At 46.4% G+C, this 27,549-nt stretch overlaps 1 protein-coding gene and 1 pseudogene across 4 annotated transcripts in view; both read right to left on the bottom strand.

The window, feature by feature from the left end:
• The window catches only part of PDZD2 (PDZ domain containing 2), a 295,568-nt gene that overhangs the window by 49,739 nt on the left and 218,280 nt on the right, over positions 1-27,549 (bottom strand). For all 3 annotated transcript variants that reach the window (XM_081131387.1, XM_081131388.1, XM_081131389.1), the window contains 3 exons: positions 19,768-19,910; positions 16,362-16,494; positions 14,229-14,384 (listed from right to left, as the gene is read on the bottom strand). In XM_081131387.1, the coding sequence (XP_080987513.1) occupies positions 14,229-14,384; positions 16,362-16,494; positions 19,768-19,910 (432 nt within the window). The remainder of the gene's footprint in view (positions 1-14,228; positions 14,385-16,361; positions 16,495-19,767; positions 19,911-27,549) is intronic.
• LOC308554291 (ATP synthase subunit g, mitochondrial pseudogene) lies at positions 10,201-10,492 on the bottom strand (annotated as a pseudogene). The gene has a single exon. The product of its transcript is annotated as an ATP synthase subunit g, mitochondrial pseudogene (transcript).

Raw genomic sequence — 27,549 nt, 5'->3', positions numbered from 1 at the left:
ATGGACTCCAAACAACTGCTATAGACTGACTGGCATCTTTAAGAGAAGAATAATTTCATCACCAACCCTCCTTTACTTGAGATTGTTGAGTCTCTGCTGTAACCCGTTGGGAGACATTTCTTCATGGGTCTCTCCCATTTCTGTATATTGTGAACAGACACATAGGCTGTTTTGACTGTGGATTATCTATCCTTTCAAGGATGTTTGTAGAGTGAATGGCCTTGATAGGGAGAGATGGTGTCTCTGGAGAAAGCAGCAGATTTGTATACTGTCCAGTAGAATAAAGATAATGTCTCTCTCTGGAGCAAAGAGCAATCAGGTTTGCTCCCAGCCCACCCTAAAAGATTCAGGTTGTCTATGCTCAGGGTTCTTCAGCTGTGATACAAATCCACTGAATTGTACATCTACCTGAGCCCCGCTGCATCCCTCTCAAAGGACTTGTGTATGTGGGGGGAGGAGGGAGACAAGGGGGAGATTATGCAAACATGAAGCTCTAAACTGGGACTGAATCTTAGACTGAGACTGGAGAAAGCCAAAAACTGCTGTGCCGTAACAAAGTCACTTGTCTCTGACCCAGAAATCTCATGTCTTCTGCCAGCATATGTTAATCTGTAGTGTAAAATTTCAGACTTTTTACAATTTTTTACATAGTCTTTGGCAAAATTAAATAAGGTCCTGGGACGAAAATTTTGCCTGGGACCACTGTCCAGGGGCTGGGGATTGTCTCATTTTTCTAAATGTCAAGGATGTGGGTCCAATGTTTTGATACCATTGTGAGTCCATTTACTCTTTGTTCATTTACATTTCACTAAAAAATAAAGCACACAAGAGACCTGCTGTTTAACAAATTGAACTTTCTTGGAGTTGAAAGAGCCATATTTGTTCCAGGGAAATACAGCCCAGACGACAGATGCTGGGAAGCACCACCTCTCCCCAGCACCCAACACCAGGAATCTCCTTAGTGAATACGTCAGTCCGAGAAAGACAAATTCTGTGCCATATGATTTCACTTATATGTGGAATCTAAAGAACAAAATAAACAACAAAATTGAAACAGACTCATAGATACAGAGATAGAACTGGTGGTTGCCAGAGGGTAGGAGGTTGGGGGCCTGGGTGAGAGAGGTGATGGGACTAAGTCAGCACACATTGGTAGTTACGGGGAAGTAAGTAAAACATAGGAAATATAGTCACCAGTACTGTGACGACTATATGTGGTGCCAGTTGGAAATATCAAGGGGAACAGTGAAGTATATAATTGTCTAATCACTGATCTGTATACCCCAAACCAATACATAATAAAAATTAAAAAAAAAAATCTCCTTAGTTAAGATGCTAGCGCCAGCATGCTTGGGAACATGGAGCAAAATTAGAGCCAGGAGAGAGTGAAGGAGGCCATGAAGTGCTTTGGTTTTTAACTCAAAAGGTCAAGGGAATTTAAGCCTGGATGTTAATTACTTTAGATTTTAACATCTTTGGATTATAATTTGGAAGGGGATTTGAATTGGTTGGCATTTTAATTATCTGAATATCGTCATATTGGCATTTTTATCTTATTGCAGATAAAAATCTGAAAAGCTGCACTGGACAATGTGGCTAGACATAACTTTGGGTGAGAAACAGCATAGAAATGGAGCTTTAGCTTCTGGCAAGTTTTAGTCTTTTGGGGGTGGGGGGTGGGGAGCAAACATCACCATCTACTGTGAGACAGGCCCCTTTGGTCCATGTGCTGTGACCACCGTCCAAAGCACTGAGGAGATCTCCGTGAACACACTGTGACTAATGCAAGGTTGAACTCCTGAGCATCGTCTGTCTTTCTCAGCTAACTCTGCAAACAAACCGTGCAAAGTGTGGCTTTTATCTCCAACCATTTCCATTGCGCAAGCACATCTGATCCCAAGGAAAACAGCAGGAGGACTGGTTGCACCCAGTTTTTATGGCTCCTAACACTTGAAAAAAAAAAAATAAAAATCTGCAGATGTGACAGAAGACATCCAGGCTCCAAATCCCTAGGAGGCTGTGTTGGCTCCTTCCCTGCTCAGTATCTATGGGACAGTGGAGGCTGATTTCCCTTGCATGCCTCAGTCACACTAAGGCTTTTTTCAGGCTGCCAAAGGAAGCTCGTTTTCCAAATCTCTGGGGCAGATGTTCGAGTGGCCAAAGGAGAACCAGAGGCCAGGGCTGGGAATAAATAAGCATTCATTCAGAAAAAGGGAACCAGAACAACCATAAATCGGCCCCAAAGTAGCAAGGAGCCTGCGGGCTGACTGCAGAAGTTAAAACACAAATCTACTGTGACACTAAGCTTGATGCTTTCCAACAAAGAGAGTAACTCAGGCCTGAAGAGGAAAACAGTAAAACCGAACAGTAAACTTGCCAAGCGCCAGCATGCTCAGGTCCGGGCAGGGCGGCCGGGGCAGCTGGGGAAGCGGCAGCTGATGTCAGCCGAGGTGCTGGGCTGTGGCTCAGCCAATGAAATAATATTGTCCTTGTGCCAGCTGAGCCCATTTCCGGTTTCCTCCCGGTTATCATCGCCAAACAATCTGAGCCCACTTTGTAGATTAGGATGATTTTTATTCATGCAAATTAAATGGCTCTCTTGGTCCCTTAGAAGGCAGAGGCAAATAAACCACCTTTAAGGACGTAGGAATGTGATCAGGCATTAGCACACATTTGCCCCTCCTGTGGTGGATTTGCATGTGGCACCTTCCCAAGGAGAGGCGAGCGTCCTCAAGCGCCTCTTAGGTCTTCAAAAGTAACAGGAGAGGCAGAGGGCGAGGGGGAGACTCTGTCCTTCCTCGGTACTGATTTCAAACTGAAGCAAACACGAAGCAGGAATCTCTCACTCCTGCCATGTTCCCATGACCTAGGGGGGACAGCACTGTGGGCCTGATGTTCTTCTTTGGGTCTGGGGGCTGGCTACTGAAGGCAGGCCCTTGGGTCACCCTCTGCGGGAGCTGGCTGCCTGCTCTCGGTGGACACATCTCTGGGAGCAAGGCTATGGTCCGCCTTCCCCGAAATTCCAGAATGATAAAATCAGGGTGTGTGTGTGTGTGTTTGTGTATGAAAATCTCAAGATACACAAAAAGTTGAGGAAGGAGGGCTATCAAAAAGGCCTGTAAAAGAGACCGCAGAAGTAAACAGAAGGATGACCAGGAGAGAAAATAAGGGACGGAGTGTCAGAGGTGGCCGAATACAGCAGCCGTTGATTCCAATTTGGCAGCAACGGTAAACACATGCCAGGTTCTCCCAGGGCCTTTTCTTCTGTACAAACGTTTTGGAGGGAGTTTTACATGATTACAGGGCTTATTGTAACAGAAAGGGATTCTTTTTCGGGCATACAGTTTAGGCAGGTTACAGACGAAGAATAACTGGTCTGAATTTAACCTGTGGTTAGATTTTGGCCTGCTGTTTACGTTCCAGGCAGTACACCCTACGGCTTTCTGCTGCCCTTTCCAGACCAACGCGAGCTGTACTCTGAATTCTCTTTTCCAGGGGTGGTGTCGAGTTCATGCTGATTGGCTGATAAACATTTCTAAGGGCATGTACTTCTTGAAGAATCCGGACGGAAAGCTGTGATGGGCTCTGTGGAAGCCACACGGGAGGCAGTCATAAGAGGCTGTCCCAGGCTTCACAAATGATCATGGACAGCACGGGTCTGCCAAGTGCTGCCCTGGGGCTAAATCTGGCCCAACACCCACTTATGTAAAGTTTTATTACAACACAGTCATGGCCATTAGTTCGCTTATTGCCCATTGCCTGTGGCTGCTTTTGCACTATGAGGCCACAGTGGGCAGTTCTCGGCCTGAAATGTTTACGACCTGAGCTTTACAACTGCCAACCTCTTGTTTATAGGAGTAGCTCACACCCCAGCCTACCCATCCCTATCCAAGGTCATTGTGAACAAACTGGAGAGTTTTTAGGAAACAGAAGGGAAGGCACTGACAAGGACAGACATCTTTAGGAAGCAGCTACCGGAGGGAGGCAAGCTTAATGGTCTACCACGGCATTTCCTCTAAAAAAACATCTTTGCCATCCAGACTTTGGGAATTAATCTTTCAATTTCATTTTTAAAAGGTACCGATAAGAAACTCATTCAAAAAGACAAGGATTCTCTTTTTAAAATGCAAAGATTTTGCTAAGTGCCATGAGATTATTGGCAATCATTTAAATTGGTTTAATCAGACTGCTGTATTTACAAACATAGGGCTTGGGACAAGGGGAAGGATTTTGTTTGTGTTTTGGTCTTTTTGTTGGTGGTGGTGTAGTGGGAAAAGGGGAGAAAATGACTTGGGGAAGGAGAGGCTGCTTGGGATCCTGGACCCTCAGGGGACAGAGAGACCTTAGGGAGCATAGTGGGGAGGTTAGAACTATGAGGGCAGTAGGGTCCAGGAAACCTCTGAAAAGAGGGGCCAGCAAGGGAGGAGTAGATAACAGGGTTCCAAGGTACACAATCTCATTCAAAACACTGTTAGGATCAGCCCTGCCTTCAGGGGAAAAAAAGGCGGGGAGGAAAGTCCTTTCTTCCTTCTCTCCCACCACGGAGCCCCTGCTCACCAAGCCCAGTACTCCCACTGGCAGGCTGGCCCTGCTCCCTTCTTCCACTGACCAGTCAGTGACGCTCTCCCCACCTCTCCATCTTCACAGTCCCCTCTCCTTCCGTCCAGGCTCTGGCTACTTCTCAGTGGGGCTAAAGGCTTCCAAATCCATCTCTCACCTCCATTTGCCTTTCTCCAGCCCAGCTCTTCCTCTAGCTACCACTTCTGTGACCTTAGAGCAAGAACTCTGACCCTCAAAAACTGTTCCTCAATGTGAAAACCATGAATGAGTCAGACAGTACTTGTAAAATAGGTCATAATTCCTTAGTCTGGAACTAAAAGCATAGGCTCTACTTTTGCATTTCATAGACTATGTGCTGATCCTTGAACAGGCTTGAACATTTCCCGTTGGTGGATCATTGCACGTGTTACTTTTCTGCTCTGGAATGTCACCCATTTTTGTGGGTGTTCCTGTGGAAATCCTATGGAACAGTCAAACACCACCCCATCCACGGAACCCTCCCTGATCCTTGCAAGGAATCACATGTTTCTCCTTTAGGACATGTGAAGGGTGGTGGTGGTGGTGGTGTGTGTGTGTGACATGCAGGCCACCTATCTGCCACCACTAGCTTACAAGATAATTCCACAAGTATTTTTTAACATATTTGTTTCTCAGGGAAACAAATCCGAAACAACAGCGTTACCAGCACATTTTGAAAACATCTATCTTACCCATTTATATACATCAGGAAGTGTCTTTCTGATTTTTAAGTGCTAAAATGGGACACACAGACCAATGAGATTGGCAATCAGAGAAGTAGAGCAATTAGAAAAGTCTCTTCAAGGAATGAGGGGCTTCAGGATCAGTCAGGAGTGGAAGGAAGGGTTTTTTCGGAGTGAAGAAATATGAGCAAGAACCAGAGGGAGAGGCATGGTTTACCTTTCCTGCAAATGTCACTTACCGAGCTAAATCAGTAACTTACGTAAAACGCTGGGCAAGCCAAACCAAGCAAACAAACAGCAAACAAAAACCGAAGCAAGCAAACACTTGGGTGGGGAGAACTCTATTCATTTTGAACAGCTTGATATCTTTGAGAAATTTCTGCCCTGGATTCCACAGGGTACCTTTCTGCTTTCTTACATTTAGCTTTAGTTCTCACCTGTGTACCACCGTGTTGTATAAGATGTGGTGAAAAAGAGAAACATTCCAAAAAACTCCACCTCTTCACTGCTCATGAAGTCTTCGAATAAGGTGTGTTTTGTTGTGTTTTGAGCACTCATTGCCTATTTGTCTAACTGATCTACGCACTGTCAAAGGTGACCTTGCCATTTGCCTTAAAAACAACAACACAGTGCCTGGAATTGAAACTAAGTGGGGATATCCTGCATCGCTTAAGAGAGTAAGAATCTGACTGTGTGTATCAGCACCGTTTGTATTTAAAGTCTCAAAAGACACACACATCTCAAGGATTCCTGTTCCCTTAAAGACTGAGCGAAGCTCATGAATGAGTAAGATATATTACCTTGGATAGATGCTGCACAAATGAATCCCATAATCCTGTTTTTTCCCTGTGTAATTGCCACCGTTCTGTCTAGGGCAGAAGAAATTTTTATTTCAGTTTCATTTCTGAGCTGCCACTTTCCTTCAAGTCAATATATCCTACTTTACATTTCAATGTGAGAACTAGAAACATATAAAACTCAATTCATAGGGGCGATATATAAGGAACATTTGTAATGGGGCAGTGCTGAAAGGCATCCTGGCCACCTGCGACAGACAGGAAGTAACTAACCTGAAGACAGAAGGTCTCTTCATGACTTCTACGGTATTATTTTCATAAAAGAAATTAATTTGAGGGCAAAGAGACTTTTTACATGCTCTAGTAGCCCATATTTTATTTTCACGGAAATTTGAAGGAATTTTTCAAATCCAAACGATGCAACAAAGTTGACCGCACACTAAGGGGACTTCATAACACCACCCATGCGAGGTCAACCTTGGGAGACTGTGCAGCCAGCAGGCACTCCCGACACAGGCTCATAAATTTAACCCGGTATTACCGTACTGATGCATACATGCACTGTAAGCACAAAACCACCTAAAATGAGATGAAAATCTATACAAGTGCTAACACTTTCCTCCCACACTCCAAGGGACCCTCGGGTCCCCCCCTCCCCCCATGCTCACCCCGCCTTGGAAGACCACTGCGGCCTGAGGCTGAAGTGCCGCATTTGCTTTTCTATGCAGACCACATGGCTTGTTTACTTCCTTGAGAACTGCAAACTGCTTGGCTGAAAGTGCAGCCCAGCGCCAGGTAGCGAGTTGGAACAGGCCCCGGAAACTGTGCCACGGGAATAAGCCTAATTCCGACTTCAGCAGTTTTCTGGGCAATGCATCCAGGCCAAATAATTACTCTCATCTTATATCCCCACCCCCATTCAAATAATCACTTCATCTCCTTAAGTATGAAACCAAACCAAATCAAAGCCACCCCACGTGTAAATCTTATTTTCTTGGGCCAGCAGTAATTGCAGCCTGTCTTTCTTATCTCGCTCTGGCAACTTGACACACCGCATTGAGTTTCAACAACGTCTTCTGTATGGCCGTGCCCATGGGAGTGTGGCTTAAGGACCGTCTAAGTGAACCGAGACCCCCTTGGGGAAGTCTAGGCCTCTGTGGGGAAGGAGAGGGTAGTTCACGGTTTGGGGCAGTGGAGAGAAAAAGGTCCGACTTGGGGAACCAGGGGCTGGTGCCGGGAGTAACACAGCAGCTGCACCGAGAGAGGCCACCAGGGTGTCTGCCGAGGGGGTGAGAACCACGCAGCGCAAACAGGTCTATGCGGATTCGTGTGCGCTGGGGACCTGGGCTCCCAAGTTTCCCATGAGCATCCCACACACCTTGGCCTCGAGCCCCCTGTCCTAAATGACAGAAAGGGTTGGAGGCAGTTAGGGCCTAAAACCTCCCTTATCTCATGGCCACGCACAGAGGTCTCTGGGCCTCCTCCTAGCCGCCCGCCAAGAGGAGCCCTGCCACGTCGCGTCGCGTCATGGAAATTGCCATACAGCCAACAGAGGGGTGTGTCTGAACTTGCTGCATCCCCCAGCAGCCACCATCTCCCAAATGTTTGCTTTTCAAAATGTGGGTGAGCATCAGGATCACCTGGGATGCCTCTGAAAATAGACTCCTGGGCCCCACCCCACTCAGACCTGCCGAACGGGCCCCTCCAGGGGGAAAGCTGGGGATCTGAGGATCAGCTAAACCATGGTGAGTGCTCTTCCTGGTGTGTTCCCCTTTCCTTTCCTTTCTTTTTTGCTTTTCCCTCGTAGCTGATTTGGGCCATAACGTGACTCATCTGCTATGTCAGGAGAACAAGTTTGCTGTCAGTGGAGCTCAGCGGTCTCTCACCGATTTCTAGCCTATAAAATGCAAGTAGTTCTGGCATTTTAGTTCCATTTGCCAGAACCCGCATCTTTGAGACTGGCAGTTCCATGGTCCTTTCCCTGGTGTCTTTTCACTCATATCCCACTTCACCAACTCCCTTAGGATGTTCAGTCCTTTGTTGTTATTGTTGATTTGCTAAAAATCAAGTCCTAAATTTCCTTTGTAGTTGCTTGCAGCTTTCAAATCTTAACCAAGCAAAAAGTACGAAATCTACTCATCTGTTCACAAGGTGCTGTTACGAAAGGAAGAGACCCTGCCTGTCCCATACCATACTTGGAAAAGCAATTTCTACATCATTGATATTCTTATCTCAGATGAAAACTCCCAGAAGGGATAGGCACACAGACTTTCTAGTTTTCAGACACAAATAATAAGCACCTACAATGTGCCATGCCCATTGGAAATTCATGGTGTGCTAGGGAAGACAGGAAAGTCAGTGGAAGATATCCAAATCTTATGACGAGGGGTCTGCAGGCGGAGGAATGGGAGAAGTTAGGGCAACCATTTACCGGTCTGTCTACCTGTCCAACAAACCAACCATCCACCCTACAGTACATATTGAGAGTCGACAGTGAGCACTTGGGGTGCACGAGTGAGCAAAGATGACATGGGCCCTGCCCCCATGGATCTTCCACTAATGGGGAAAGATGACATTAACCAAGCTGTCACATGAACAAATGTAGCACTATAATCTGTGTTAAGAATCATGAACGAAAATACAGGGCACAGTGCATGCTGGGGCCCAGGCATGAAGGATGTGTGTATCTGGGAAGACTTCCTGGAAGAGGTGAATCCTGAAGTTAGATAAGTAGGAAGTGTAAGCACAAGGAGACGGGAAGACCATTCCTGACTCAGGAGCATGAGGACATCTCAAGCTGCGGCTGCCACTGCCCTGTACTTAAAGGGATCCTCAATCCCACTGCTGCCCAGGAGCAGCCTGTCTTAACACCCTCCCCACCAAGGCTTGCAACCATCTACCGGTCACTCCCCTTACAGAGAGCGTGGGGAGCCCTGTGCCAGTGTCTCTGCATTAATAGCTTCAATCTGTGAAGATCTGACTGACAGTCAGACCCTGGAAGCTTCGCGTTTCAATACTAATCACAAGGGTACACACTTGGTGCTCCCTGGTCTTTGCATTAAGCTCTAAATTCAATTCACCAGAAAATCCTAGCTGAGATTTCCACTCCTCATCCAGGGCAGCTTGACTCAACCAGAAATACTTTCAGATGCTATAATAAAAGTTCTCAACACTCAGACACTTTTGGAAACATTTGGAGTGAACGCTTTATCAATTATTTAATCTAAACAAAACAGGAGAATGCCTCTCCCTTCTTTTTGTATCTGGATAGGTATTTACCCCAGAGGATGCTGACTTCTCCAGAAGACTGTTACTCAGGTTCTCACACGGCTCAACTATTTCACCAACAAACAAAGGCCCAAACACCAATATCAGACTTACAGGATCATAACATCCAGCTTGGCTCTTCTTTCCTTTTGAGAGATGAGGTCCTTAAATCCTGCTTAAACCCTGATCACCCCAAAGTTCTCCAAGATTTTTCCAAACTAGTGATTCTAAAAATGTTAGAACTGCTTCCCTGATGTCAGAGGAAGCCGGAGACAGGACTGCTGATGGATGTGCTAAGCAAACTCGTCCTCACTGAGCTTTGACAACTGCAGATTTGCAAAGGCAATCAGTACTTACATATACATATATTTTTTTGTTGTTAAAAATTTAAAAAGACAAGTGCCTAATCACTTAAGAGGTATCGCCATTTCACGCCCTGTTACATCAAAACTCTTCTTTCTCTATTTTAAAAAGAGCCACTCTCTCAGGAGGCTAGAGCATGGATCTTTTTCCCCCCTGTAAAATCTCATAAAAAAAAAAGAACTGTAATTATTTACACTTGAGAAAGGATACACTTTTTTGAGTAGCCAATAAGAACCCATGTGCCACTCATTTTACTGGTGGGCTCTAAAATTCTCAAACGTTAGCCTGAGTCCAAACCACCTGGAAGGCTTATTGAAAAACAGATTGTTGGATGCCACCCTCAGAGTTTCTGATTCAGCAGGTCTGGGGTGGGATCTGAGGATTTGTCTTTTTTGTCTTGTTTGTTTGTTTTTGACATATGTTTTTTAAAATTCAAATACCATTCTGATCACTCATGATTCAAGGACATTCAACTAATAAACCAAAAAGAAACAGATGTGAAAGGTTGGTCTTCAAACATGATAGCCAGTGATGCCAAGCTTGCCTATGATCTCGCCAACTTAAAACCACATCCATGCCTTCGTGGCTACCAAACCATTCGGCAGAGCTTCCTTGACTGACAGCCGTTTGATGCTACCAGGCTGAGCGCTACTGACCTTTTTTCAGGCTCCAAGTAGCTGGAGGGATCTCAGCAGGGGTTGGAGGAATCAGCTCAAAGTGTGGCCAGTTGAGGTTTCGAGTAAATCACAGCAGAATTTACCAGCCCGGGGCCATCTCTACTCGGTTACAGACAAACTGGGACATGACTCTAGGAATGAAAGTCTGTGGCCTCGAGCAGCCAGCTGAATGTCACCCCCTCCCCCTTGCCCCCCTCCCCCCAGAAGGCAAGGGTTTGTATTTTTAACAAGTTTCTAGGTAACACTGATGCTGAAGGTCCGGGAACCACACTTTAAGAACCACTGCTCTACGGATGGCTTTATGATCAAGACACATGTACTGAGCATGTATTGAACGCAAGGCACTTCATTGGATACTGAGGTGTACCCAAAGAGGTACACCTGACTTCAAAAATTTGCAAAGCTTGCGTATTTTCTTTCTTTCCCCAAAGAGATAAATGGCAACAAATAAATAGAAAACAGCAGATGCCAAAGGCCAGGGGAGCAGGTTTGGGAGAGAGATGATCGTAGATGCTTCCAGAGTGGGAGGCATCACAGGTAACTTTGAACTTTATATGGTCTTTGGGAGGAAGGTAGTGCTTAGGTAACCGGGGAGGAGGGCACATGTGTAACACCTCAAAGCCAACCATCTCCATTCCTTTCACCCTATCTCCCCTCTCCATGGGGGTCCTGGCATGCGGAACAGAGTGACAATCATGTCCTCCCTGATTTACCCACTCAGCTGCACCACCGCAGCAGCTGAGTGCGCAAAACCTGCAAGTGAGCTGAGCCCCCCTCAACCGGCCACAAGGACCAGAGAGAACTGCTCCAGTCAGCGGCAAGGCCAGATCCTGAAGTGCTGACACCCTGACCGGAGGATGAGGCAGGGGCGGGTGAGGAGAGGCCCGGGCAGGGCGAGTGTGGGGGGGCAAGAGGAGGGAAGCAGAATCAGAGGCTGGCGACTGGCGATTGTACCTCAAGGACATAAGGACCAGGTGAGCGTCTATCCTCCAGGGAAGGACCAGAAGTAGTCAAGAAATGACAGGAGAGCAAAGGAGGGTCCCTGCCTTCCTTCCACCCCCTTTTGTTTTCCAGGCATTGTACTGTCCTAGGGACAGAGAGACGCTTAGGCTTCACGGCCTCTGCCTTTGAAATGTTTATATCTAATGAGGAAGACAGAAGAGTAAAAAGGTAATTTATGAGAACAAGATGGTAAGAGCTATGGTAGAAATGGCCACACAGAGCTGTGCAAGCACAGAGCACAGACACAAGGGCTCTGGGGGTCAGGGAGAGGTGTCTTGATGGGAGCAGTGACACTGGGCTGGGTTGGCCATGATTTTGCCAGGCAAAGAAGGTCTTCTAGGCAGAAGGAATAGCAGGTGCAAAGGCACAAAGTGGTAGCCTGGGGAATGTGGAGCTCACACTGCCAGGAGGGGCTGTGTGCGTGTGTGCGTGTGTGCATGCGTGCTTGCATGTGCGTAGGGCTACTGGGAGCATGCACAGGACAAAAGGTGGCACAGTGGGCTGGAACTGATGGCAGTCCACAATAAGGAGTTGGGATTTTAACCTCAGCATGATTGAGAGCCTCCGAACGATTTTAAACTGTTAATGACATGGCCAGATTCTCATTTAAAAACTGTCACTGCAGAGCAGAAGACAAAGTGGAGCAGACAGACTTGAGGAAGAGTGGCCGGTCAGGTGGTCCAGGACCACAGCTGGTATGGGGGGGAAAGGGCTCAAGAATTTCTGACACCAAGAGGCAGCCTTCGATGTTGGATGTGGTGGTGGGCGGAGGGGAGGGAGCCCTGTCGCTGAAACCAGACCCCACTGAGACTGATGACAATCATGCAAAGGACTGGAATTCACCATCCCATTCCCGTTTCCTTTTTGCCTGCCTCCATTCCTCAAACTTGATATTCACCATATGGTTTTATCCTAAGCATGGCTGGAGCTTTTTGAAAGGAAAATCTCATTGCTGTTTATTGTAGCCATGAAAAATAAATCATAAGGGCGCTCTTGGCAGGTCCTCAGCATTTGTATTACATTTGCTCAGCCTAAGTGTTTGGAGCACACAGCCACTTACAGGTGCAAAACCAGTCAGCGTCTGAGTGGGATTGGCAGCAGGTCTAATCATTCTCATCTGTGGAATAAAAGGCTGGGTAACCTGGTTGACTAAACAGCACCAGGTTTCTTTCATTTAACATGGGTCATTAGTGCTTAAAAATTACAAAATAGAGTCCTGGATTGTAAGCATAGAACTAAAAAATATATACATATTTATAAGGTGTCCTCAAAATTGTATACACACACTTTGAATAATTATAAAGGCAGTGTTTATTAAAATATATTTCATTTTCAAAACTGAGATATATAAGCTGTTGAAGTGTGTATACATTTTTGGGGACACACTGTATATATTATTTTCTCAGTAGTTCAGCACCTGTATGAGGTCCCGAGAGCAGACCCTGGGCAGACTGTGGCAGCTGCCCTTCTCCTGGGCCTGTAGGGCTCAGTCTCAGGCCCAGTTCTCCTGGTGGAAACTGGACCTCAGGAGAATGGCCAACAAAGGATGGGTGGTCAGACTTGGGTGGTGAGCCGGGAAGAAGCCCAGTGTCCCTTCCTCTCTCAGTGCTTTGTGAGGGGATGGAGCAGAAGGAGGGGCAGGGTGAGGTGGACTCCAAGGGGCGGAGAAGGGGGAGCTGTCATGGCAGGATCAGTCCTGGTTTCTCCACTGTGATACTGGGTTTGAGATTTAAAGGCCACCTAAAGTTCCCCAAAGAAAGTGTATTGGACAGAATGCATTGAAATTCCTTTGGAAAAAATACAGCGATAAGCATATAAAACAATATGTGATTAATTGGTAACTTAAAAAAAAAAAAAAAGATAATGTCTTTGGTGATGATAGGAACTGGGAACTACCAGAAGTTTAAGTTAGTATAACTTCTCTGGAGAAAACCTTTGACCAAGAAACTGTAAGGGGCTTCAAATGGCAGAAAGGGAGCACCCTTCCCATGGCTGGTTGACTGGGAAACAAGGGCTAACGAGAGTTTACACTAAAAATGACACACCTCTGAGATGTGGCACATAAAGCGGAGACCACAGAGCCACACGGAGAGCACAGTTAACTGACAGTCCTCCTGACTGTGCCAGGAGCAGACCATGAAGGTGTGAGGTGTCATAGGCTGTGTAAGGAAGAGCTACGACCATGGAGAGTGCTGGTTTGATTAAAAATTTAAGACCTGCCCGGCCGGGCGTGGCTCAGCAGTTGAGCATCAACCTAGGATCCAGGAGATTGCGGTTCGATTCCCGGTCAGGGCACATGCTCAGGTTGCGGGCTCGATCCCCAGTCGGGGGCGTGCAGGAGGCAGCCGATCAATGATGATTCATCATTGACGTTTCTATCTCTCTTTCTCCCTCTCCCTTCCTCTCTCTGAAATCAATAAAGATATATTTTAAAAAATTAAAAAACTTTAAGACCTATCTACACAACTTTGCATGAAGGAGTTTTGTGTTAACATTCTACTTTCAACCAAAAATCTCTAAGTTTAAACGCACACACGACAGTTTTCAAACCTTCTATCAAGAGTATTAATAAAATCCTTGTACATATTATTAAGCCTCCTAGAAACTGCTATAGTCACTGAACTTAATACCCAGTTGCTCTCTTATCCTGTTTCCAGTTTCGATGTCTTTTCTTAAACGAAGAGCATTACGCTCATCGATCTCTCTGGAAGGTTCCGACATAAAATAAATAAAAAGAATGCACTGTGGTCCTTTCCCACTCTGCGCCCTATCAGGCCATCTCAGGCTTTGACCGTGACCCTGGCAGCGCGTCTGCGGGGAGACGTCGCTCCAGCAGCTGCGGGGGACCACAGCACACTTACTGCTCCCCGGACGGAAGACGGGCCAGCTCCTAGGTCCTCTTCCCCGTCTGGCTCCTGGTCTTCGTTGTCAGTCCAAGAGGACACGTCCTCTACCGAGCTGGTCAGGTCAGGCAAACTCTTGGACGTTAACCGCAGGAGGTCCTCTGCAGAGGTTTCCTATGGGAACACAAGGGAAGACCCTGAATCACCCCACGGCACCAGCAGTTCTGGGCCCCCAACCTGAAGACTATATGGAACGTATGTTCTGCATTTCTACGTTTGCAAGGCTACCTCTAACGTCAGGGGTGGGGACCCAGTTTAAACTCAAACCAATTTTCCCTCCTGAACAATCTGTGCTTCTTAGATGAATGTTTCTATGGACAATCCAAGCTCCCTGAACCTCCAATCCTTTGATGCCCTCCCATGTCTTGCTTTCAGGATACAGTTTACAGCCCCTCATTGAGAGACAAACATCTTAGAGATCTGGCCCCTGCCCAGCTCTCCAAACTCATCTCTCTCCATTCTCCCCTCCAACCCACACCTCCCATTCAAACGCCCCAGATTGTCCCTTACCCTATTACTGCCTTTTCCACCAGCAGCGTCCTCTGCCTAGACCACCCTTCTTCTCATGACCAAGGCCTCCTGGGGCAAAGCATGAGCAACTTCTCCTGCAGACCTTCCTGGATCACATCAGGAGGCCTTCTACTTGCCCCTCCTTTTTCCTCTAATGTCCTTTACTGTCTGCTATTGCCTTGCAGTGTATGGCTCGTCTATCTCCCCCACTTGTCTGAGGGTTCCCCAAACTGAACACCATTTCTATTCATCGCTGTGGCCTGAGGCCTAGCACAGAGCTCAAATATACACCGTGTGCTCCTCTCCCATTGCTCACCTCACTGGCATATGTTCATGAGAAAGAGATTAGACTGTTTATTGAATTGAAATGCCAAAGTGGAGATGGATGATGTATTTGCAATAAAAGCAGCCCTTAAACAACTTTTCAAGGTCAACAAAAACACATGGAAACAGACTCCATTACTATCAGACCTTACAACCTAAGAGGCAGAAATACAGGGTGGGGCAAAAGGAAATTTACAGTTGTGAGTACATGAAACAAAATTTATTCTTGTATTATTATTTATTATTGTATTACTATGAATAACTGTAAACCTACTTTTGCCCCACCCTGTAGATAAACACCTGCAGATGCTAAGGTTCAAAAATAATAACAGGGAAAGTGGGGAGATAGTGGTCATACTGGCAGGAACACAAAGCTCGCCCCAATTCTTCCCTGAACTGCAACTGGAATGAACTGGGGCGAAGCCTCGTGACAACACTTTGCTAGTGCCTCCGTCATGTGGGCTCTTTCCTAGTCTCATCCACAGCTTGATGAGACAATGGAGCAGAACCAGGAGACCCAGTTCCCACTCTTCCTCCTCACACAGCCACAGAGTCCCCAGCCTTTATCCAGAGCACTCAGGGTGTTGAGACCCAGGGAGGAAGCAGATGCCGGGGGCCCAGGATGTCAGCACTATCTTAACGCACACCAGGGACCCCAGCCGAGGGCCTCGTAAAGAAGAGGCGGCCACAGATGGAGGAGACAGACACTGACTGTGTATCAAGAACCTGAACAGCATCAAGGCCACCGAAAAGGGAGCTGCCATGGACGCTGTGCCTCACTGTCTCGCTTGTAAAACTGAGGAGGAAGAAAGGGAGGGGGTGACTGGACAAACAGGACTCACAAGATCTCCTCCAGCACCAACGCTCGTGAGGCCATGAGTCAGAGCCACTCTTCCTCCATGACCTGGAAGATGCTCACCTCCACGCCTCTCCTCCCTGCTGCTGGGCGGACTTGCACTTCCCCTCCTCAGTTTCTCCCCAGGTGAGCTGCTGCTCTCTCGACCCTGTCCTGCCACCACCCTACCATCTTGACCTTTTCCTTAGTCTTATTATGGTTTTCCATCTTCTAAATATACCTTATAAAGACCCTTAAAAGAAAGCAGAATGATTAACTACACTTCAGCTAAGGGCCCCATGTGGGCCTACACTGTAGAATCATGGCTGTTTGAATGGCCCGAGGTAAAGGTGCATGGGGAGGGCTCCAAGTTCACCACCACCATTAGAGATACACACAAAACACACACAAAAACTACCTACCTTGCTGGCCACAACCAGCTGAACCATTCCAGTGGCTGAGCGAAGGATAGCGACAGCTTCCTCATGGGACAGGCCGACCAGTAAGTGACCATTGATGACCAGTAGTTCATCTCCTAAGGACAGTCGACCATCCCTAAGGAAATGGAGATGGGAAAAATCCCTTGTCAAGGCATTCTGGGCTTGAGAAAGGACACTGTACTGGAGCTGGGAGGGTTGTGACAAGGAACAGTTACATCTAGGCTAAAGAGGAATGACCAGAAATAGTTGGGATGGGGGTGCTTTATCCTTTGGTCCAGGTTCCCACTCAGAGGAGTGAAATGATCCATCATTTTAGGTGGTCACCTCATAGCAGGCACATTCTTAAGTTACCACCACACAACCTTGCATTAATGTCAATGAAATGTCCCATCTGGGTGGAAACCATGATAGAGGAACCGGACCTCAAGCATTCTTTTCTCAGTCCTACCTGCCATCCTTCCCTTGTGACTCAAGTCATCAGTGATTCACTGAGCTGAGCCCAAAGAAAGCAAAGGCATCCTAAGCTTGCCTAGAATCCTTCCCTAACCCATGCTTTCTTTCTTCCAGGTGACAGGCCCTGGCCAGACTTCCTGTGGTGCCTGTGACACCACAGTACATGTGTCTATCCATCTCGCCTCTCCCCCAGGGTAATAGGACCTTGAGGATAAAGTCTCTCAGCTCCTTTTCATCCTGTGTCCCTACAGTCAAGCTTCATCAGCAGAAGGATGAACACAAAAATGAACAAAGAAACTAACTTATTGCTGTTGCAGGTTATCAGAGCTGGTCTATAGACATAGGTGCACAAACACATTCTGCTTCTTTATTTCCTTTCAATTAAATTACAGCTGACGCAGAGCTTCCTTCCCTGGGCTGGCAAGAGACCCAGACCTCATGGGAACCAGCTCCCCTGGGTGGGTCAAGGGCCTGGGAGGCATACTCTGCCAGAGCATTGGGCAGGCCCCTTCATTCGTGGTGCATCAATAGTCTCATGGGTTCCAACTGAGCCCCCAAGGGCCTGGTCTCTCATAATCCCAAAGGAGCCATCTCCATTGCTAAATATGGAATAGGAAATCTGGTGAGGCTGAGAAACCCTAAACCTAGGTTTCCACCATCTCCTCTGTGGACTTTGTATTAGCACTCAGGGTACACCCTGGGACACATGCAGTTCTTCAATAGTCCCAAACCCACCCAACTCCGTTTCTCCCCAATCTGTGGAACTTTCAATGGATCAACCAGCTTCTCTCCACCCTCCCTTCCCTAGCCAGTTTCCCTTCCCCTATCTCCATCTGCTAGGGCAGGGGTGGGGAACCTTTTTTGTGCCTAGGGCCATTTGGATATTTATAACATCATTCATGGGCCATAAAAAATTATCAACTTAAAAATTAGCTATGAAAAAAGCTCCTAGAGTTATTGAATTTCAAGTCCTACCTGCGGTTGCCTCAGGGCAGGACCTTCCCCACCCCTACTCTAGGGCATGCATCATACTCTCTTCTATGAATTCAGACTCTAACAGAAGATAAGGGGCACCAGGGACTTCTGACTGCCTCTGCTTCTGTCCTTCAAACACCCCTAAGCCAAAGAAATGCTAAGGACCCCCCTGGTTGTTTGGAATGGAAAGTGGGGGAAACAGAGCAAGCACACCACCACCCACAGAGAACGAACACCTGGATCCTCAAGGAGGTGTGTGGTGCGCCACTCTGGAGGCCAGGGGTTTGGGAATAAAGGAGAATCCAATGGTTTCAGCCAGTGTCCCTGGTTTCTTTATCCACAGAGCCACCAAGATCCTCCCCGTCCCCATTCCTCTACTTGTTTCCCTCTTTAATTCCATCTTGCTCTTCTGTTATTGACGAGAATACCTACGTGTGAATTATCCACCCCAGAGGTGGAGAGAGAGACACACACACATAACTCCCAGCTAAGGGTGAACAGAAATGAGAGACCCACGATAAACAGCCCACAGAGAACATGGACAAGAACAGCTCTATGTAAGCTTATCCCTGGCCACAGGAATTTCCTACTTGCCAACTTTCCAAGGACAGGCTAGAACCTAAGACCTAGGATTAGTGGGAAAACGGCTACCTGGTGGGAGGGCCTTAAAGCATATATTATTTGGGAATTTAATGATGCTCCTCTGGATAAAAACCACCCAAGGTCTTCATTCTTCATAATTACTGCCACGCAGCTAACTGACAAGTATAGTTAATTTTATCTCGACTTCAGTTATTAGCCTCCCACTTTCTAGTTAGAGGACTGATGAGCAGGAAATGCTTTGATAGTTTGTGCCCTGGTTCTCTCCCTAGTTTTCCATTCTTTGGACTAAACAACCTCCAGCTCCTCAATTCCACCTCGTGAGATCTACTTCTGAGTGCCCTCTCAGGCCTGCCACACCTCCCTTAGTATCGGGGTACTTGGCCTGAGCACTATAAATTCCAGACTACATTCACCTTCCTTACCAGTGAAACTCTATATGCCTACTATATACATGTGGGCATGCAACATATACACACCCCACCATGCCTTGCAAACAGCAGACGCCCTATGTACAACAGGTCCTCGAATAACATTTCGTTCAACATCGTTGTATTATAATGTTTACGAGGTGCTCTAGGAACTTAACTCTTGTTTATATCAATTGGCCTGTGGTCAAACTGGTTTCATTATACATCGTTTTGCTTAAAGTTGCACAACCTATCCATGTTAAGCGAGGACTTACTGTACATGGGAGCAATTAGCTAGCGTGGCAAGAGCATGCCTTGCGTTTGGGGACAGCTACATCCCTATAACTCCACTTGGACTTCTTTTTTGTATCAGCTCTGCTGAAGCACCGTCTCTCTTCCTACTTCAGGTCATTCATTGTTCCGACTAGAAAAGGAGTTTGAGGTCTGAGCCGTTGTCAGGTCATGAGGAGAAAGGCTCACCTTTACTCTCCCCCTCTACATCCGCAGCACAGAGACACGCGTACGTGTGCGCGCAGGATCCTCACACCACACGTGAACCGTGGTCGTATTTAAAACCAATCTCTTTCCCAGTCTTCTGGGAATTAGGATGTCAGGATGTGTACTGTGTTGCGTGGCACAGTCTTGATAAGTGACCACGTATTACCAGCATCCCAGAGTCAGGATAGGTAACATTTGCTTGAAACTCAAAGTGAACTAGAAAGAACCCCGTTTCTCCTTGACGGTTGGGCGGAGCCCGCGGTGCCTCCAGCAATCGCCACCTTCTGTGCTCAGAGGGGGATTTAACTAGAGCTGCTGGGCCTGGCGCCCCAGGCTCCAGCATAATCCGGGCCAACTGTCAGTACCGGTGCTCCAACCCCGGGAGAGCCTTCGGGCCAGGGGCAGGGCAGGGAGGGGGGGAGGGAGAGAAAGCGAGAGAGTTAACTAGTCACCTGTGAGCCGCACCGCCTTCCTTCACTTGAGTGACAACGATAGCGTGAGGCGAGCGCTTTGATCCTCGGCCTCCACTAACCTGAATTCCCAGCCCGTCTGATTCTTTCATCAGCTCCAGCTTCCATATCCGGCCGACTTCCTCCTGGGAAGAAAAAGCGAGCACGTGGTGAGAGTACAGACGGGGCGCGGACCGGCCAGCGAGCGGCCACTCATCTCTCAGCGACAGAGGTGGCGGGCGAAGACGCTGTGGGCTGGCCCAGGGCCTAGCTGGCAGCGCTGCCCCACAGGATGCTGACGGTGGGAATGCCCCATGTTTGCACCACCCGACATGGACTCACGGCCGCAGGCGGCTGTTTAGAGCTTGAGATGGGAGTGGTGACTGACACACTGAATTTTTAGCTTCATTTCATTTTAGTTGAAGAGCCACCTATGGCTAGAGGCTATGAGAGTGGACAGCGCAGCGGGGTGATTGCTACATTCCCGAGCAGGGTCCTCGTGCCCGAAGCCCGGATGCCACTGTGCACGCAGCTACTAATTAATACGGGAAGATGAAAGGGAGACAAGCGAGGTCTTGGCGCCAGGAGACTTTGGCTAGACTGAGCCTAGCTCTGCTTCTTAGTACTTCTGAAAGTCACCTGACGCCTAAAAACCTCAGTTTCTTTGCCTCTAAAGTGGGGATAATCATGAATAATTCAGGTTTGTTGTTAGGGTTAAATGATATATTTATGGAAACAGGTACCGATGACCCCAACATCTAGTTCCCCATTCTAGGTACATAATAAATGTTGATGGGTAGCCATATAGTACTTATAATATGTATAATGTGCATATATGTTACAAACATCATATTGAATCAGATCTCAAACTTCCTTAAAACATATAAATGAGATCTCTGGTAGGAAAAACCAAAACAGTAAGTTAGTTGATGAATTTGTTATTGACTTCTACAGACATTGGTCTATATATGCTTTCAATACATAAAAAAATGCTTCAACTCACAAAAATTTACCCTTTTAAAAACTAATGAATGTCTTTAAGTCCTCTGGACTGCTGGTAGCTTTTCTGGTTCAGTTCATTCCCCGTTGACTCCCCATTTCACTCCAAGGACACACACATTATGCCCACTGCAAAATGTTTGAGTTCCCTCAGCTACTTAATTATTCAGAGAAATTAAAGGAAAACCTTCCCTAGTGGTTTATTTTGGGTCATATTTGGGCTCACCCCTACAGTTCTTTGTAGTTCTAGGTACACAGGTATGGGTCACAATGCATTCTTCAACATCTAAGACAAAAGCCATCTGCTTTCTTCACCCATCATGAAGGTCCAATGGAACCATTAAAGTCCAATATGGACAAAGCCACTGTCCCCCTAGAAATAGGCAACCTGCCCATTCAAGCTGCTTGCAAAAGAGAAAGAATGTGAAGCACTTAGAAAATCTGAAATACACACTGTCAGAAACTAAAATGAAATTTTATGCAATAGTAAAAAAACCAGATGTTGAACGGTCACTGATGTGCAGCAACAGGAATGTCTGGGGAAATTATTACCAGACAGAGACCTGTTGGATCCTAACTTTTTCTAGTATAGCATTGCTCGGTAGGGCTCCATTACCCCAGAAACATGCAGTGGGTGCCAACTGTCTCCTTCATCCACTCACCACAGACACACGAAGCCTGTCTGGCCAGATGTAACTTCAGAAGTCACTGGCTTACCACAGCAGTTCATGAACTTGTCAACGATCTCGGTATCATCCAGTCGGCTCACTGTGGGTTCCATGGCTTTCAGTTTTTTGCCTGTGACCTCTGGAACACCTTTCTCTCTTCCCTTCAGAAACAGCCTCCCTGGCCTTCAACGTCTCACTTAGCCCCACGAATTCAAGAAGCCATCCTCGAGAATCAGTGCTAACACTAAGATGGCAACTTTCAATACTTCCAGTCCATGAGCGCCTATGGCCTAGCGAATGGATAGCCCCAGAGGGAACAAATTCAGGGATGTGCTGATTCTCTGTTGTCCTGGCTCGCTGGGCATCCCACACTAGCACATGGGTCAGCCTGTGGCTGCCTCCTGGGCCTCATGATGCAGTTGGGAAACTAGAGCAGACAGTGGCCTGCCTTGCTTTTTCCTTGGAAGATATGCCAATGGGTCCTGGAGTCTTGAAGATGTGGAACTGCTCCCCACTCTCCCAGTAAATAAGAAAAGCTGTGGAACTCTTTCCCAAGAGCAACAGGGACCATTATTAGAGTCTAGAAATAAGAAATGGCTAAATTAGTAAAAGCCTATCCATCCCACTACTAGTTACACCACCATTTCCCCCTTCCTACCCTTATTTTGTTAAACAGAACATGTTAAGTATGGTTTCTACATTGTGTGACAATGCTAGATATGGTTCTAATTTTTATTTGCTTTTGGAAATAGGACTTGTGACAAGAAACATGCAAAACGATGATAACTGGGAAAGAATAATGGCCTAATATATACTCTAACAGAAAAGTTAAAGACAATTTTCATCAAGAGCACCCCCACCCCCACTCCATACCCCTGCCCCTGCCCAAAACACATACAAGTTAAAAGCAAAGCAAAACAAAACACATACCTAATAAAAATGGCTTCAGATGGAAAAAATGACCCATCTGTAATATAGCCTCCAGTTTTACTAGTCAAGAAACAGATTATCATTTTCTTTTCACTTTTATCCAATAATATGATTTTTAAAAAAATAATTGGAAGTGGGAACTATAAGGAGAGAGTTCACAGAAAGCAAGGCAAGTTTCCTTGCCTTGGAATTTCTTGGTCATCTAATCAGGAGTTCAGAGGTACACAAAGGAAGGCACAAACAGGAAGAGGCAGATGTTATCAGTCTCAATTGTACGACTGTCAGTATGGTATTAAATTTATCTGCCTATAGCTGAAAGCAGTGCTCAGTTAAAAATACAATCAGTCTTTGAAGTTTATTCAGCTAAAGCTGGTACTGGCCAAAACCCAACTGGCCAACTTAAATATAATAATATTAAGTATACTTTCAACTGCCTCCTTACCATTCTACTTGGGTATCTAACATACACTTCAGTATGGTCAAAACAGGACTCTCCCCCTCCTACCCCTGGCTTTCGCATCTCAGTAAGAAAAATACTATCATCTACTCAAGATAAACAGGATGCAAAAGCCAAAAGCCCAGGAGTTATCTTTGATTCCTCCTTCTAGCCCCTAACCCAAACCATGAGCAAGATCTGTAAGCTCTACTTGCAAAACAGACCCATACCCACGTCCTCCTGCTCTTTTCCTGCCACTGACCTTGTAAAAGCCACAAGCATCGTCAGCTTGGGTATCACAACAGCCTCCAACCTGGTCTTCCTTTTCAATTCTTCTCCTCCTACAACCCACTACTCTCCATCACACATCTAGGGTGAACTTTAAAAAAGCATACGTCACCCTGGCTGGTGTGGCTCAGCTGGTTGGGCATCGAGCCCTGCACAGAAAGGCTGCTGGTCCAATTCCTGGTCAGGGCACATACCTGGAACTTGATCCCCAGCTGGGGGCATGCAGGAGGCAGCCCATCACATCCCTCTCACATCATGTTTCTCTCTCTCTCTCTCCCTTTCTCTAAAACTCAATAAAAAATATTTAAAAAAAAAACAACAACACCTGTTATGATGCACTCAGATTAAACCTTTCAATAGCTCCCTAATAGACACAGAATGAGCTAGCTCTTGGTGATGGCATACACCATCCTTTGTAATCCAGCCCTGCCCTCATCTCCCAGCTCACCTCCTAGTGCTCTCCCCATTGCTCACTGTGCTTCAGTTTCTCTGCTCCAGGAACACTATCATTCTTGTTAGAGCAGATGCATGTGCTGGCTCCTCCCTGGAAACATCCTGCCCCCAGATTTTCCAGGGCTACCCTTTCTTGACACTCTTCAGCTCAAACAGTGCCTCTTTAATGAGGTCTTTGCTGATATCCGGTATCAGTTAACCCCCCACCCATGACACTACCCAGTCATCTCTCACTTCACCAGTTCTTATTTTATTTATAGATCTTGTCACTATCTAACATTCTGAATTGTTTATTTGCTTATTTATTGCTTATGGCTCCTTCCATGTGGTAAATGCCATGGGAACCTTGTTTCTCGTTTACCAATGGGTTCTCTAGCACCTCGAACAGTGCTTTAGCACATAGCAATATGCATAAATGTCATGAAATTAACAGTTATGAGATGTTTATCCACTATTCTGATGGTTCTTCAGAAGTTATTGAGACTGACATTAAGAGGCTCACTCAGATGGGAGACCTGTGTGTTTGCCAATGTTCAGCGTGTGAACACTGATCCAGTTGTACACACAACTGAGTTACGAAACACAGCCCGTCTAGACAGATGGCTCAGGCTTTGGTTCTCTTCACACGGGCTTAAAGGGCAATGAGACTTTGTCAGCCTGGCGAGAAAGAGCCAAACCACACAAAACTGGACGCCATGGACCTCTCTGCATTAATGCTGCCAGAATGCTACCCTTCCTATAAGGTGCCAATTACTGTACGAGCACACGCATGCATCTCTTCATGGAGGCAAACAAGGGGGTTTGTTTACCAAACAGGGGTGACACTTTAAAGGGAGCTGGCTCAGTAGCATTGAAATGACCTCATCTTCTTCTGGAACCAAAAATAAAATTCTACAACAGCATCTTTGCCCCAAATGTGAGAAGAAACACCACCCAGCTAGAATTTCACTGCTGTAAATTCTCTGGCTCGAATTATAGCCCTATTCTGAGACCGTCTGCTCCTCCCTTACTTAGAGGAGTCAGTAAGCTGTGAAGAAGTGTGTGATCATGTCAAAGTAGTCGGCCCTTAGTCATCCGACCAAAAGGCTCAGTTTCCAGGTGAGAAGGTGGAAGCCCCAGAGTTGGGATGGGAGAGCTGGGGCTGGAACTTGGTGTCCATCTCTCAGGCCTGGTGCTCTTGGGTGTCTTTGTTAATTAATAGCTACAGAGCACCTATAGGAGCAAGGTACTGAGTTAGGAAAGACAAATAAGGTCTTTGCCCTTAAAGTCTACTGGGAACACACAGCCAAATGGTATTTGGAATACATGGGATTCATGCATTGATGAAGATAAGCAGTGGGTACTGCAGGAGCCCAGAGAGGAGATGCCTAAAGATGGGACAGGTGACAGGGGTGTTACGGAGCCTCCTTGAGAGGGTGTCATGGTGCTTGGTTCCCCAGGAAAGGTAGAAGCTAAGCTACATTGGGGAGGGGAGAAGACAGGACAGTAAGAGCAGCATCTACAAAGGCTCGGAGATAAGAGTGAGCATGGCCTTTTGGAAAAAACAAAAACCTATAACTCATCTAGCCCAAATCAGGGAGGCAGAAAGTTAAGGAGGGATCAGATAATTCTGGGCCTTATCTGCTACGTAACCCAGGTGCCTGGATATTACCCTGAAGGCAAAGCGGGCCCATCAGAGTGTATGTAGTGTATGTGGGGATGGTGGCGCATGCATGGTGAGGTTTGCCCTTTACCAAGGTCTCGGACTGCAGTGACGCGAGGAGAGTGGGGGCAGTGAGATGGGTAGGAGATGACTATGACCACCCAGATGAGATATGAAAGGAGCCTGCCCCGTCTTGAAGTTGTGGCAGTGGGGAAAGAGAAGCGGGGTGAGCAGGGAGATCCCACAGGGCGCAGCAGTTGACAGGACCTGGTGACTGACTGGACATGGTGTAAGAGAGAGGGAAGCATTTCAGTTGACTCCAGGATACCAACTGTCCCCAACCTGGGATAAAGGCATTTCCCAGGACATGGGATTGTCAGTGCAAAACCAGGGAAAGTTCTAGGCAAACCAGGTCGAGTGGTCACTAGTTGACTCTCGGGTTTCTCGTTTGGGCAGCTTGTGGGTGGTGATGCCTGGAACACTGGAGCAGGCTCAGTGGTGTGGGAAAGTGGTGCACTGAGTTTAAGGGATGATGGAAAATATCCAAGACGGAGACATCTTGCAGGCAGCTGGTAGAAACTCAGGACTCAGGAGAGAGGTGAGGTGCAGACACGGACTCAGGAGACATGGCCATGCAGGAGGACACAAGTTCACTCAGTGACCACGGGGGCTTCCTAGAACAGGGTCATCCTGATGCTGCCTTTGTTTGCTGCAAACATCAGGGACCACCCGGGAGATGTCCTGAGTGTCCATCTCCTGCGTTTCCATCGTTCCCTGCAGATTCAGACTCTGTTCAAGGCCCAGGGAAGAGGTCTGGCCCTGTAGAGGGCAGATTACAAGCACTAGGTAAGACCACAACGTTCCCCACAGACGCACGGCCAGCGGGGAATAAACTCACCTGCCTGGCAAACGGTAGGAGTGTTCCTGTTATGAGACTGCCTTCGGTTGTAGTCGTTTTTACCATGCGGCATTACAAAAAATAGGTCCAAACAGGCTTGCAAACACTGTCACCTTAGAGGAGTAATGATTCCTCCCAGATGGAGTAAGTAACTGAACGCATTTCTAAAACTGCTTATCTAGGTCCTAGGAGGTTCTTTTGTTTTAGATGATGGGTCCAGCTTTTGTAGTTTAAAAATGTAATCTGGTTGCATACCTATCATTATGTGTTAATATTTTATAGAACCATAGCAGTTTTTTTTTAAAAGAAAATATTTGTTAAGAGGAAATATTTTCCTATAGCTCTCAGAGAACCGAATATAAAAACCTGTAACAAATAACAGTCTATGAAAAAGAAGCACCTGACAAATAAAAATGGTCTGAACGATCATTGTAAGCCTTTTCTGTAATTTATTAAGTCTTTGTAGATATATTAAATCATTAATAAAGCAGAAATGGAACAATGCTGACAGGTTTAATCTCCCATTATTCAAATGGGATGGAATTTTTCCCCTAAAAGGCTTACAAGGTAAATAGCAAATTTTTGTTTTTCTGGAAATTCCATTTTAGCATGACCTTGGGCTCATCCTGGAGCAAATATAAAATTCCACTCAGCCCAAGAACCTAAGTAACTTCTGTGAAGATCTACTGGTTCCAATTTGGGTACCACTGGGAAGCTACTTCTATCAATTTTAGATTAATGCAGCTAATGATGATACTTCCAGGGTTGAAAAGGGTGCTGGAATGGTTGTGTCGAAGATGTGTGGCCCATTCTGACTTTCCAAGACCAAAAGTCAGTCATCAGTCTATAGATTATGGACAGTGACAAAGGATGTGAATTCCAGATGGCAAGTCTCTTCTTTCTATAGGCACCTGGCTTTTAAAAAATGCTCCAAACGCAATAGATCAAGGTTGGGTTTTCCCCCACTATTTCATTTACATTTTCTTGGACATTTGACCTTAAGCACAAAAATCAGGTACTCTGATAGGTGTAGTCTTCAGATAGTCTAATGCAGAAGATGAAATTTATGTTCTTGCCTTTAATTAAGATGAGCAGAGGATGGTACTTTCTTAAAAGTTTGGGGTGTGTGTGTGTGTGTTTTCTTTTAAAATCATTCCAAATTATTTCCACTTATCCTACAACAAATGAAAGCCTGTTCTTTAAATTGTATGTGAGAGTCAACCTTAAACCTTTGGTACCTGAAAACTTCCAAATAATTAAGGATGTCAATACCCCCTAACTTACCTTTTTTCACCTCAGGCCTTCTACGTATTTACAATCTAATCATCGGGGGTGGGGAATCATATCAAGATATAGTGTCCACTGATAGGAACATATTATAATGCAGGTATTACCTGCTTTTCGAAAGTCAGTGTTACGACACTTAGCTTTTACCAAAGACCTACAGTAGACCTATTCTCACTAACTGAAA

Source organism: Miniopterus schreibersii (genome assembly GCF_964146895.1).
Source record: "Miniopterus schreibersii genome assembly, chromosome: 3".
Taxonomy (NCBI): domain Eukaryota; kingdom Metazoa; phylum Chordata; class Mammalia; order Chiroptera; family Miniopteridae; genus Miniopterus; species Miniopterus schreibersii.
This window is presented reverse-complemented; position numbering and strand designations above follow the sequence as displayed.